At 37.6% G+C, this 11,660-nt stretch overlaps 1 protein-coding gene across 2 annotated transcripts; it reads right to left on the bottom strand.

Moving 5' to 3' along the window:
* Positions 1 to 4,474: 4,474 nt before the first annotated feature.
* slc50a1 (solute carrier family 50 member 1) lies at positions 4,475 to 10,855 on the bottom strand. 2 transcript variants are annotated; one of them, XM_054782131.1, is made up of 6 exons: positions 10,659 to 10,855; positions 10,327 to 10,404; positions 9,753 to 9,876; positions 9,502 to 9,663; positions 7,444 to 7,563; positions 4,475 to 6,977 (listed from the first exon to the last, which is right to left on the bottom strand). In XM_054782131.1, exons 1-6 carry the CDS (start codon positions 10,724 to 10,726, stop codon positions 6,873 to 6,875), a joined length of 657 nt encoding a protein of 218 aa, XP_054638106.1. In that variant the 5' UTR covers positions 10,727 to 10,855; the 3' UTR covers positions 4,475 to 6,872. The 2 variants fall into 2 exon arrangements, with proteins under 2 accessions (XP_054638106.1, XP_054638107.1); XM_054782132.1 differs by having other exon boundaries at positions 9,753 to 9,873.
* Between the last annotated feature and the right edge of the window lie 805 nt (positions 10,856 to 11,660).

Raw genomic sequence — 11,660 nt, 5'->3', positions numbered from 1 at the left:
AAAAATTGTAATTTTTCCAGAACTAAATTGTAATAATGAGAAAAAAAAAATCATGTAAATTTGTGAGAATAAAGTTGTAATTATGACAAAGAATGATGTAATTTTACAAGAATAAAGTCAGGATATTATGACAAAAAATGAGGCAATTTTACAAGAATAAAGTGTAATTTTACAGAAATGTAGTTCTAATATTCTGAGAAAAAATGATATCACTTTACGACAATTAGTTGTAATATTATGACAAAAAATTTGGCAATTTTACAAGACTAAAGTCGTAATTTTACAGAAATGTAGTTCTAATATAATGAGAAAAAATGATATCACTTTACGAGAATTAAGTTGGACTATTATGACAAAAAATGAGGCAATTTTACAAGAATAAAGTTGTAATTTTACAGAAATGTAGTCCTAATATTATGAGAAAAAATATATATCACATTTTACCAGAATTAAATTGTAATTTTACAGAAATGTAGCTCTAATATAATATCACTTTACGAGAATGAAGTTGTCATTTTACAGAAATTTAGCGGCTATATTTTGAAACAAATGATGCAAATTTATAAGAATAAAGTTGTAATATTATGACCAAAAAAACATCTAATTTTAAGAATTTGTAATTATAAAGGAATGAAGCTGTAATATGAAGAAAGGTGTAGTTTCACAAAAATTGTCAGAATATTATTTTGAAAAATGATGTAATGTTAGGAGAATAAAATTGTAATACTAATAAAGTTGCAATTACAACAAAAAAAATACGTACTTTTACAAGAATAAAGTTGTAATTTGACAGAAATTTAGCTGTTATGTTATAAGAGAACATTTTTTAATCTCATGAGAATAAAGTCGTAATATTATTAGGAAATTGATGTAATTTTACCAGAATAAAATGGTAATAGTGTGACAAAAAATTACATAATTTTCCGAGAATAAGTGGTCATATTATGGCCCCCAAAAAAAAATCATCTAATTCTAAGAAATAATTATACAGGAATGAAGCTGTAATATGAGAAAAATATGTAATTTTCCAAAAATAGAGTGGTAATATGAGAAAACAATTATGACAATAAAGTTGTAATATTATGGCAAAATAATAATTTTATGAGAATAAAGTTGTAACTATGACAAAAAAATGTAATTTTACGAGAATAATGTTGTAATATGACAAAAATATCCAATTTTTAGAGTAAAGTCGTAATTACACAGGAATGAAGCAGTAATATGAGAAAAAAGATGTAATTTTACAAAAAGAGAGTCGCAATATGAGGAAAAAAATACGTAATGTTACGAGAATAAAGTCGTAATTATGTAATTTTACAAAAACAAAGTAATTTTACAGCAATTTAACCGTACTATCATGATAAAGTCGTAATTTTACAGAAATTGCGTTGTAATATTATGAGAGAAAATGACGTAATTGTATGAAAATAAAGTTGTAAAATTGGCGGGAAATGATGTAAGAACGGAGCTGTAATATTATGAGAGAAGACCATGTAATTTTACAAGAACAAAGTCATATTATGGCCAAAAAAAATGGTAATTTAACAGGAATGATGTCATAATATTAAAAGTAAAAATTATGTAATTTTCTGAGAATAAAATTGTACTATTATAAGATTCAAATGATGGAATTTTATGAGAATAAAGTCAGAACATTGCTAGCATACACAGCGTAGCATAGCATAACCAGCATTCTCGTGTTTGTGGAAATGAGCTGCATAAATGTGATGTGTTATCATCATCGTGGTAAGAATAAACATTCACCTGTGTTAAGATGAGCATGTATTACACTTTCATTTTGTGAAACTCGTACTAATCAACTAAATTACGATCGTATTCTTGTAAAAAGTCACTTTATTCTCATACTACCTTTCACATTTTTGTTTTATTCCCACTTGATTATATAAAAAAAAACAATGCAAACACTTAATAGTGTAAACACAATAACTGCTGTTCAATCTGCGGATTGTTTGTTGAAATTCATCATGAAATGAAACAAAAACAACAAAAACACCATTTAAATGTCTGCTTATGATTCATTGAACACCCACCAGCCTCCCGCCCCCGCCATCCCTCCTCCGTCTTCCGCTCACATGTCGAGCCGACCCTTTTAACCACGTTTGTTTCCCACCTACAGTCGTCGCCCGCTCCACAACACTCACTTAGCAGCACAATGCCGTGTTGTGTCTGTGTGTGTGTTGTGTCAGGGCTGGTTGGCTGTTTGAGCTCAGGAAGGCACTCATGGAACACACACACACGCACGCACGCACACACACACACACACACACACGGACACACACATGGGATGAGAACCTCTGGCATGGCCTTTCCCACCACTGGCCTCTCTGAATCAACACACTCACACACACAAACAAGCTCATTCGCACCGCTGCACCATGAAACAAGCTTTTGTCTGGTCCAGACGCTCACACACAGTCAAAAAAAATAAAAAAGTTGCATACCAGTCAAAATATTAGGAACAACTGTGCATTCTTATGGAACAGTCACGAAAGTGCATGATATGCAGTAGTCATACCACAATCCCAGCATCACGTGCTCAAAGTGACAGACGGCTGCAAAGACAAGCAAAAGCAGGAGAAGCCGTAGTTGATGGAATAGCTGCCATAATGCATGATATGCTGCTTGAAGTTATGACATCAGGATACAGTACTGAGATTAGACAAATAGGAGCATGCGTCACATGCTCAACGACATACTGGACAACAAAAGGGGAAGAAGGTGTGTATTTGTTGAAATAGTCTGGATAGTGCATGACATCCTAAAATCAGGATAGATTATCAGAATTCATTTTGATGCAAAATTGCCGTTTATCTGCGAACAAACAAGGGCTTTTCTGGTGTTACTTGCTCAGTTTCTACAAAACAAAACAAAACCATTCGCAGTATTGTGATGGAGCTGTCATGAGAGTGCATGATATGCTGCTTGAAATGATCAAATCAAGACAGATTACCGGGATTAGACAAGATGTAACACAATGCTGGTGTCACATGCTCAAAGTGACAGCTACAAGGACACCAAGTGTATTATGTGTTAGTATTATGATGGGATAGTCATGGCAGGGCATGATATGCTGCCTGAAATTATTCAAGTGTGATATATACTGTATAAGGATTAGACAAGCAGAAGGATGCTAACTAAAACAACAAAAGTAAAAATAAATGTGCTTTATACTTGCTAAAATATTAATGACAGTGCATGATATGCTGCTTGAAGTGATCAAATCAAGGTAGATTACCAGGATTACCAGACAATTTTGAACACAATGCTGGGGTCACATGCTCAAAGTGACAGCTACAAAGACCGCAAAAGAGGAAGCAAGTGTATCATGTGTTAGTATTGTGATGGAATAGTCATGAGAGTGCATGATATGCTGCCTGAAATTATGCAATCAGGTTCGATTATTGGGATTAAACAAGCAGAAGGATATTAACAATCAAAATTGGAAGGATTTTTTTGATATACTTGCTGCAACATTGATGACAGTGCAGCTTGAAATGATGAAATCATGGTAGATTATTGAGTTTAGACAAGTATTAACACAATTTATGTCACATGCTTGAAATTAAAGGTGGCTCCAAAGGCAATAAAAGGGGAAGAAAGTGTGTATTTGTGAAATAGCAACGATAGGGCATGGCATGCTTGAAATCCTAAAATTAGGATTTACTATCTGGATTCATTTTGATGCAAATTGCCTATTAATCTGTACAATAAGAGGTGCTATTCTGGCGTCACATGCTCAGTGAAAGGCAACTACAAAGCTAATAAAAGCAAAACAAAAACACAGAAACGACCATTTGCAGTATTATGATGGAACCGTGATAAAGCGCATGATAGGCTGTTTGAAATGATAAAACCAGGACAGATTATCAGGATTTTGATGATGATATGATAGCGTCACATGCAAAAGGAGAAAACACAAGACCAGTTGCAGTACAGTATTACGCAAGTACATTGTCACGATAGTGCATGGCATGCTGGTACGGAGGGGGTGTTGATTTTGCAAAATGAGAATTAATGTAGTTGAGAGCTGTTTCTAATATCTTGGTTGCCAATAGTGATGGTTTGGGTACATAAAAAAATACAACATTGTTCTTTTTCACCTTTTATTGACAAACCATTCATTCTTAGGTCCGTTTGCAAAAAAAGAATTTAGCGCATGTAAACAGTCTGCAAAAGAAACACATGACACGTATGAAAAAGGACAGGTCTCACGCAAACATTCTGTATCTCCTAACTGCCACTGATATGCATTGGTATCCAAGAAAGAGAGGCACAAGAGGTATAATATCATATAAAATCATTTTTGCCATAGAAAAAAACAATCGGGAATATACTGCACACTCCACACTTGTACCACTTCAATACCCAAGTATTCAAAATAGCAGCTCGTAAACGCTAAGTAATCTTTGGATTGTATACAATAATTCCGTCCAATTTAATGGATTAGGATGAGATAGTAACAAAATGCCACTTGTAATGACAAAAACAACGCCGCTAAAGGAGTATTTGTGCCACAGTGGACAAAAAAACCACCACCAAAAAATATATATATATATATATATATATATATATATATATCTACACACACACACACACACACACACACACTCCTGAACAAAATCTATTTGCATTTTGGTTTTATATCCTGTGGTCTTAAACTTTTGATCAGCTGATAAACAGCCTATTTCAGTTTCATTGTTGTTTTCAATAAATTACCTTTTCAGAACGCTTTTTGTCTCACTCCCCCTTCTTGTTTTGCATATCGTAGCTCTACTTCAAACCTCATTGAGATCCAAATGTGCAAAATACAAATTCTAGCAATTTTTCAACTGCTCTTAAGATTTTGATCAGGAGTGTATTGTGAGAATAAAGTTGAAATTTTATCAGAAAAAAATTGTTTCTTTAATAAAATTGAAAAAAAAAAACTTCACAAAAAGTCATATTCTTTCAGGAATAAAGTTGTGCTCTGATAAGCTCATAATTGAACAGGAGTAAAGCCGTAATATTAATGAATAATTATAATTACGAGAATATTCTGATCATGAATGTATAAGATGGGGACTGTTGAGGCTCTTGTCACATTTACACATGAGCATCAATACATTTATCAAAATTACAATTATGTTCTAATATTACAACCTTTTTCTCAAAAAAGACGTTATTCTCATAATATTACAACTTTATTCATGTAATACGAGAACATTCCACAAAAACATGTTCCTACTGTAATATCAGGACTTTATTTGTACACAGTCTCGTTATGTCTTTTACTTAAATGTATTTGCTTATTTTTAAAAGTATTTTAATTAGCCAACCGGCCGCACGGTGGCCTAGTGGTGAGCACGTTGGCCTCACAGCTAGGAGATCCTAGTGTGGGTGTTCTCCGAGGACTCCAGCTTCCTCCACAAATATACATGTTAGGTTCAATGGAGAGTCACACCATAGGTATGAATGTGAGTGTGAATGGCTGGTTGTCTGTATGTGCCCTGTGGTTGGCTGGCGACCAGTGCAGGATGAACCCCGCCTCTTGCCCACAGTCAGCTGGGATAGGCTCCAGAATACCCACGACCCCAAGCTGCATAGAATATGGATGGATAATTACCTAACCCTAATGTCCTTCTTATTTGTCTGTATTTTATAAAGTGCACTTCTGTGGACTGTGGGCACCCCCCACAATTTCCTGGGACTTTTTTTTTTTTATTACAATATTTTTTTTTTCAAAAACAAATGTCTTTATTCTCATAAGATCCCTACAGTTTACTTATGTGTCTTTTAATTTATGACTGGCAACATTTAAATGGTACGCTACTTTACTTACCAAGCAGATCGCCACAAAAACAGTGTGGCCATCGTCTTCGTGCTATTTTGTGCTCATTTGTTATTATATAAAAAGGCATAACGTCTGAATTCAACACTTATGATAAAAAACTACTAAGAGTTGAAGCAAATATTCTTTGACCCTTTGGTGAGCTACTCAAAATCAGCTGACACGCTAGGAGACCCCCGTGATACTATCACCATCATAAGGCTTTATGTTCATGGAGGACAAGACATGTAGTATCATGACTACAATAGACACTTGACACAGTTAGTATGTACCCGACGGATGTAATAGCCACTTCCTCGTGGGACAGAAACGAGCTCCGAACTAACCGCACTGCTTTTTTGTTTTAAAAACAAAATGTCACTGTGGTAAAAAGTCACACTTGGAGTCCGAAGACTAGGCTAGGCAGATAATTCTGGCGCTAGCTGCCGTCAGTGACAGGCGAAGCGTGTAAAGAAAGATGCAGGACAAGTCAAGCGGCAATAGGTTTGATAAGGGAGTGGTCAAACACGCTGGCATGGATTGGCGTAGCCTGTGGCAAGCTGGCAAACTGAAGCCATTGAGGTTTTACAGACTAGTGTTGATTCTCGCGGCAATACGGGACAAAGTGTGTCCCTTTTTCTCTAAAAATGACAACTTTATTCTCCTAAATGTAGTAGTTTAATCAAGAAAATATATGTATATTGACATAATACAATGACTTCATTCGAATTAAAAATAAATAAATAAAAAAAAGTTCTCACTAGACGTTTTCTAACATTACAAGTTTGTTTTTGTAACTTTACGCCGTTTTTTCTATGTAATTTGAGGGTTTTTTTCCACTGTGGCCCGCACACTCCTTTGTACGCAATAGAAGGCACTTTAAAGGGACAGGTTTTTACCAAATCCTGCAGGAACAAAAAGTTATTTCATGTATGCTTGAATACATCCTTGTAAACTAAATGCTTTCTCATGTACCCTTGTGGAATGTAGACACTCGTCACACACCGGCAATGACTCTTTGTGTAACTTCTCTATGAGAAACTCATCAAATCTGCATGGACTTATAGGGAGCTGACCCGCTGACGGGCACAAATTTCCAAAACAAATAAAATCTGATGGTGCTGGTGAAGATTCCAGGCAGGTTTGGCACCTGAAATGCACGCCCACACATTAATAATCATGACAATCCTAACAACGGCTGTGCTCATGGATACAGATACAGTGAAACCCATTCATGTCGACGCGCTTCGGACTGATGACGGCGCAAGTGTTTGCCGACATAACCATACTGCCAAGCTTTTATTTTCAAGCGTGTACTTTATATCGAGCAGGAAGTCACTGTTTTTATGCTGTGTAACTAGACAGTATACTTGTAGTGTATACTGTGTGTTGCTGTTGTCCTTTCACACTGCTAAGCGATAATGATGATGTTAACAATACTACAATACATAAACGGCACCATTTGGCATAGAAATGTCTCAGATTTTATGTCAACAAAAGTGGTTGAACACGTGTGTCAAAGTTGACTTCACATGGGACAGGTTGTCGACATCAGCGAGACCAACTTTAGCGGGTTCCACTGTACTACTAAGTTACAAGGTAAAAGTGTGTCATACCAAAATGTAGTAGTCGTTCATCTGGAGGCCGTAGAGGAACCAGGAAGTGGAAGTCAAGAAAGTGGCCACTGTCAGAGGGAAGGACAGGCACTGGATGTTCCCACTACGCACGATGGCCACCTGAAAAGGGACACAAATACAATCAACACACTGTTGCATGGCCTCAAAAACAAACATAACGCTTTGAGGGGTGCCAACACATCATTAAGCAGCAAGTAAAGGCACCCGTCTCCAAGCAGAGGGAGAGAATAACAGGAAGACACAGATGAGGAGAAGAATGGCAGGAAAGCCACTCGCTTGCTTCGGAGCTGTGAGACAGATGGAGAGAAGGAGACAAACAGGATCACAGACAAAGACAACAGGAAAGACGATGTGTCTTTAATGTGGGCCGTGCTATACACCTGACTGCTCTCTGCTAAATAAACACACACTTTGGAACACTTACTGCACTTGACAATAGGCTTATTATTGCAACCGATCCAGTGAAACTATAGCGTCCTATAAGCATTAAAAAAACATTCATGATGTGTCCTGGGTTAATTGGTTCCAAACCCCACCGTGTAAGTGGAATTCCTTATTTATAAATTGAATATTTTACCCAAAATAGTAGACATAATAACAGAAAATAAGACATAAATAAGACTCGTGCCCGTGTGTGTTGCAATAAATGTGTTCTGGACATGTGGAGGACAGAAAGTGACGCCGGGCGCTCAGAGTTGAGTTTTAGCTTGGTTTGGTTATGGTGTGATTTATTTGAACATTCTTTTCACTTCAGTTTACATCACATATCAAAATTCACAGTTCCACATGTTCAAAAGGAGCAGGAGGAAGCAGCGCTTATCCTCTTTGTTTCACATTTGCCAATTGCTAATACATCTCACATCAACTGCTGATACATTTGTTCCTTTCCTATTGAACATGTTCCCTCTGCCAGGTCTGAATAACACCAGAAATGATAAAGCAGTAATACAATATTACAATGAGGTTGAGGTTTGCAAATCTATATGGACAAACTGCATAACGTGCCGTTATATGGTTGCATGGACTTAGCATAGTATTCCTCTGTGGCTCAGTATTCTTCTTCCTTATACTTTGTAAACATCGACTGTTTGTACTGTTTCTTGAAATGGGTCATTTTAGTGCATTGTTTGAATTCTTCACTCAACCCGTTCCATAATTTGATTGATTGAAGCTTGCTGTGGATTACAGCCGCAACAGTAGCCTGTCTTATTATTAGGATTGTTATGGTAACTTTTGTGAGATAATTCAAACCTGCAATAAAAGCCTGTTGTCCCAACTATGAAGTCTTGTGTGCCTCACCAAACATTACAGTAACATTACTGATACGTAGTGACCATTGTATAATGCTAAACATCTTTCAATGCATCTTATGAGTGCCTTATATTTGTAATTTTGTTCACTTAGCCATTTATATGCTTAAAAATGCTTAATTTGGGCAAAAAGTACATTAAATGTGCTTAAATATGCGTTTTTTGTTACTAATAATTGGCCATATTCAACCACAAAACAGCATGATTTAGTAATTAATGTATTTTTGAAAAACGTGATAACAGTGAAGCAAAATCTGAACAGCGATGCGGCGATGGACGACAGTATATTGTAGCGTCCAAGGGAGTTGTCGCTGGAGTACCCAGCATGCCTTGTGGGCACTTTATAAATAACAGTTAAAAGTTATGTGTTTGTTGTTCGCACTTTACCCACGTAGAATGGCGGTTCATTGTTGTTGCGTGTTAACTTACCTGTTACGTGTCGTGCTGTTTATTTTTTGGTCGCATCCTGAGTAAAACTGTCGGTTTGTTTGATGACTGTCTCTCGTCAAGCTGGTTGTTGGGTATCACTTGTAAGTTGAAGAGCACCTTCACTCAGCAAGTTGAGTATGCAGACTTACGATGTCATTTACTGTACACAGTTGTAACAAAGCCACTCTGACTCCTGTTATAATATACGTCTAGACAGCGCTAAATGTAAAAAAAAATCTAAAATTCTCAAGCCGCCTAACACTTTGAAAACCCCTGATGGTGAGTCAATGTTTCTCACCAGGTTGGTGAGCGGTGACAGGTAAACGCTGACGGTGGCCACGCTGCAAATGAGGCCGAGCTGGTTGAGCTGCATGTCTCCAGGTGGAAGAACCTTAGAGAAGTAGAACCAAGCGCAGGTCGCCACCGCTGCTCCTCCAACAATTTGATATGCCACCTGCCTCTATGAAAAACATAAAATAGGAACCAGCCATGAGAGACATGCATACGCACACACACCAATTAGAATATGATAGCTTCAGCATTGCTGACCTTCTGTTTTGTGTACATTAAGTATGACACGATGTAGAGGAGCTGCAGCAAAACGCCAATGAGGTTGACCACAATTAGTGTTCCGTCCCTCTTCAGTATGCCGTAGTATAGCCATCCCAGGCTGCTACAGAAACAACAAGCAGTCAGAGCAATGAACAAACAAATCAAATCATATCATCAACTTTAAGGTGAGTGTGTACCTAGACAACGTGCTGTCACATGACATGTATTGATGTTTTTCTTCATTGCGTCCTTATATGAGGACAAAACATCTTGCTACTGATTGAAGAATTGGTGTTTCCCACAGGTCTGCAATTTATCTGTGGCAGTGGGTTGGGGAGTGTCAGGGGTGCTAGATGATGACGCAAAATTCTGTGTTTATGTGTGGATAAAACTGAGCTTTTCGAGTTTTCGTTTCGTGCTGCGATAGATGTGCGTGTGGGTGCCTTACAAAACACTTGGAATTGAGATTGTGATTCTGTGGGACGATTTGTTCATGTGCTCACGAGTGATGTAGCTTGTAAAGTTAAAAAAAAAGATATAGAAAGTGTGGCAGATAAGCAAGCAAACTCACTTTACACATGTGGTGAGGAAAGGCAGAAACTGGACATTGTCAGTGCTCTTGGAGTATTGCATCTTCTTCAGGTCGACCCTTGACAAACACACATAAGACAACGTGAACACATCCGGCGATAACGTCATTTCCTCCTCTTCCGTCCACTCAACAGTCAATTGGCACTGATTCCCTAATATCACTGCAACTGACGAGCACTCAAACCAGTGCAGCAAGTTTACGACATGTTAAATCTGTCAAATAAATCATCTCGCAGACTTGAAACATTTGCCTAAAGTCATAAAAAAGACCACGCCACGTCACAAGGAACTTTTAGAAATGATTGCACTTACAATCCAGTCGAGAACATGCCGATTGTAAACACGATGCAGGCCCATGATAGTAGCTGCAGTAACTCCATAAACGGGATAAAAAATAAATAGATTTGGTATTTAGTGCGTCAACGTATGCTTATAATGACAGCCAAAATACTTCGTAAAGATCCTTCCAGGGGTAAAACGTTGACGTGGGTATACGCCCCACGACAGGCTCCGTCTGCAGCTGTACTTCCGTGTTTGCAGTCAGTCGCTCGGAGATCTTAGCTCTGATTGGCTGCCGGCCGAACCACGTGTGAGGATTCGGGCCAATGCGGTGCTGAATCGGATGCATGTGACTCCACTAACCAAGGAGGCTTTGCCATTGATTTGATGGAGGGAAGCCACAAGACACAAATAACTGAATAACGTTTGAATTCCTCGTGTTTACATTTCTTTTTAGAGAGCCGTTTCTTTTGGCTCGACTCACTAATAAGAGTCATCTGTTTCGGCTCCCAAGTGGCTCCCCAGAGTTTTTTGTTGCCTTATTAGGTTATTAAGGGTTACCAAATTATGTGTATTGTGTAAAATGAATTACTCATGTAAAAAATACAAGATATTAAATGTGTATTATTTAGATGGATTTATTTAAACCACAATGAGCAGCTACAAAAATATATTATAATGTTATATTGTAAATAATATACAAAAACAAAGACCCACCTCAATATACAAATTAAGTCAAAATAGGTCAAATCTCTTCATGCAAATTTCTCATGAATGAATCGGCTCTAAGAGCACCACAGCGTGTGTTTAACCCGCCCCTCCCCCTGCCCAGTGTGGACACAGACGCCGCCACACATCTTGACCCATGAGATTCGCCTTTAACTGAAAAAAAGGCGAAGAAAAAACTAATCGGCTCCCAGTTGGCTCCCAGCAGGCCCCTGTCGTTCACTTCAAAGAGCCGGCTCTTACAGCCGATTCGATCACGACTGACACATCACTAATATATAGTTACAAGCAAGGTTCCAAGTTTTAATT

The sequence above is a fragment of the Dunckerocampus dactyliophorus genome, chromosome 7 (assembly GCF_027744805.1).
Source record: "Dunckerocampus dactyliophorus isolate RoL2022-P2 chromosome 7, RoL_Ddac_1.1, whole genome shotgun sequence".
In the NCBI taxonomy this organism is placed as follows: domain Eukaryota; kingdom Metazoa; phylum Chordata; class Actinopteri; order Syngnathiformes; family Syngnathidae; genus Dunckerocampus; species Dunckerocampus dactyliophorus.
Note: the sequence above shows the minus strand (reverse complement) of the source record. Positions and strands in the feature narration are given on the sequence as shown.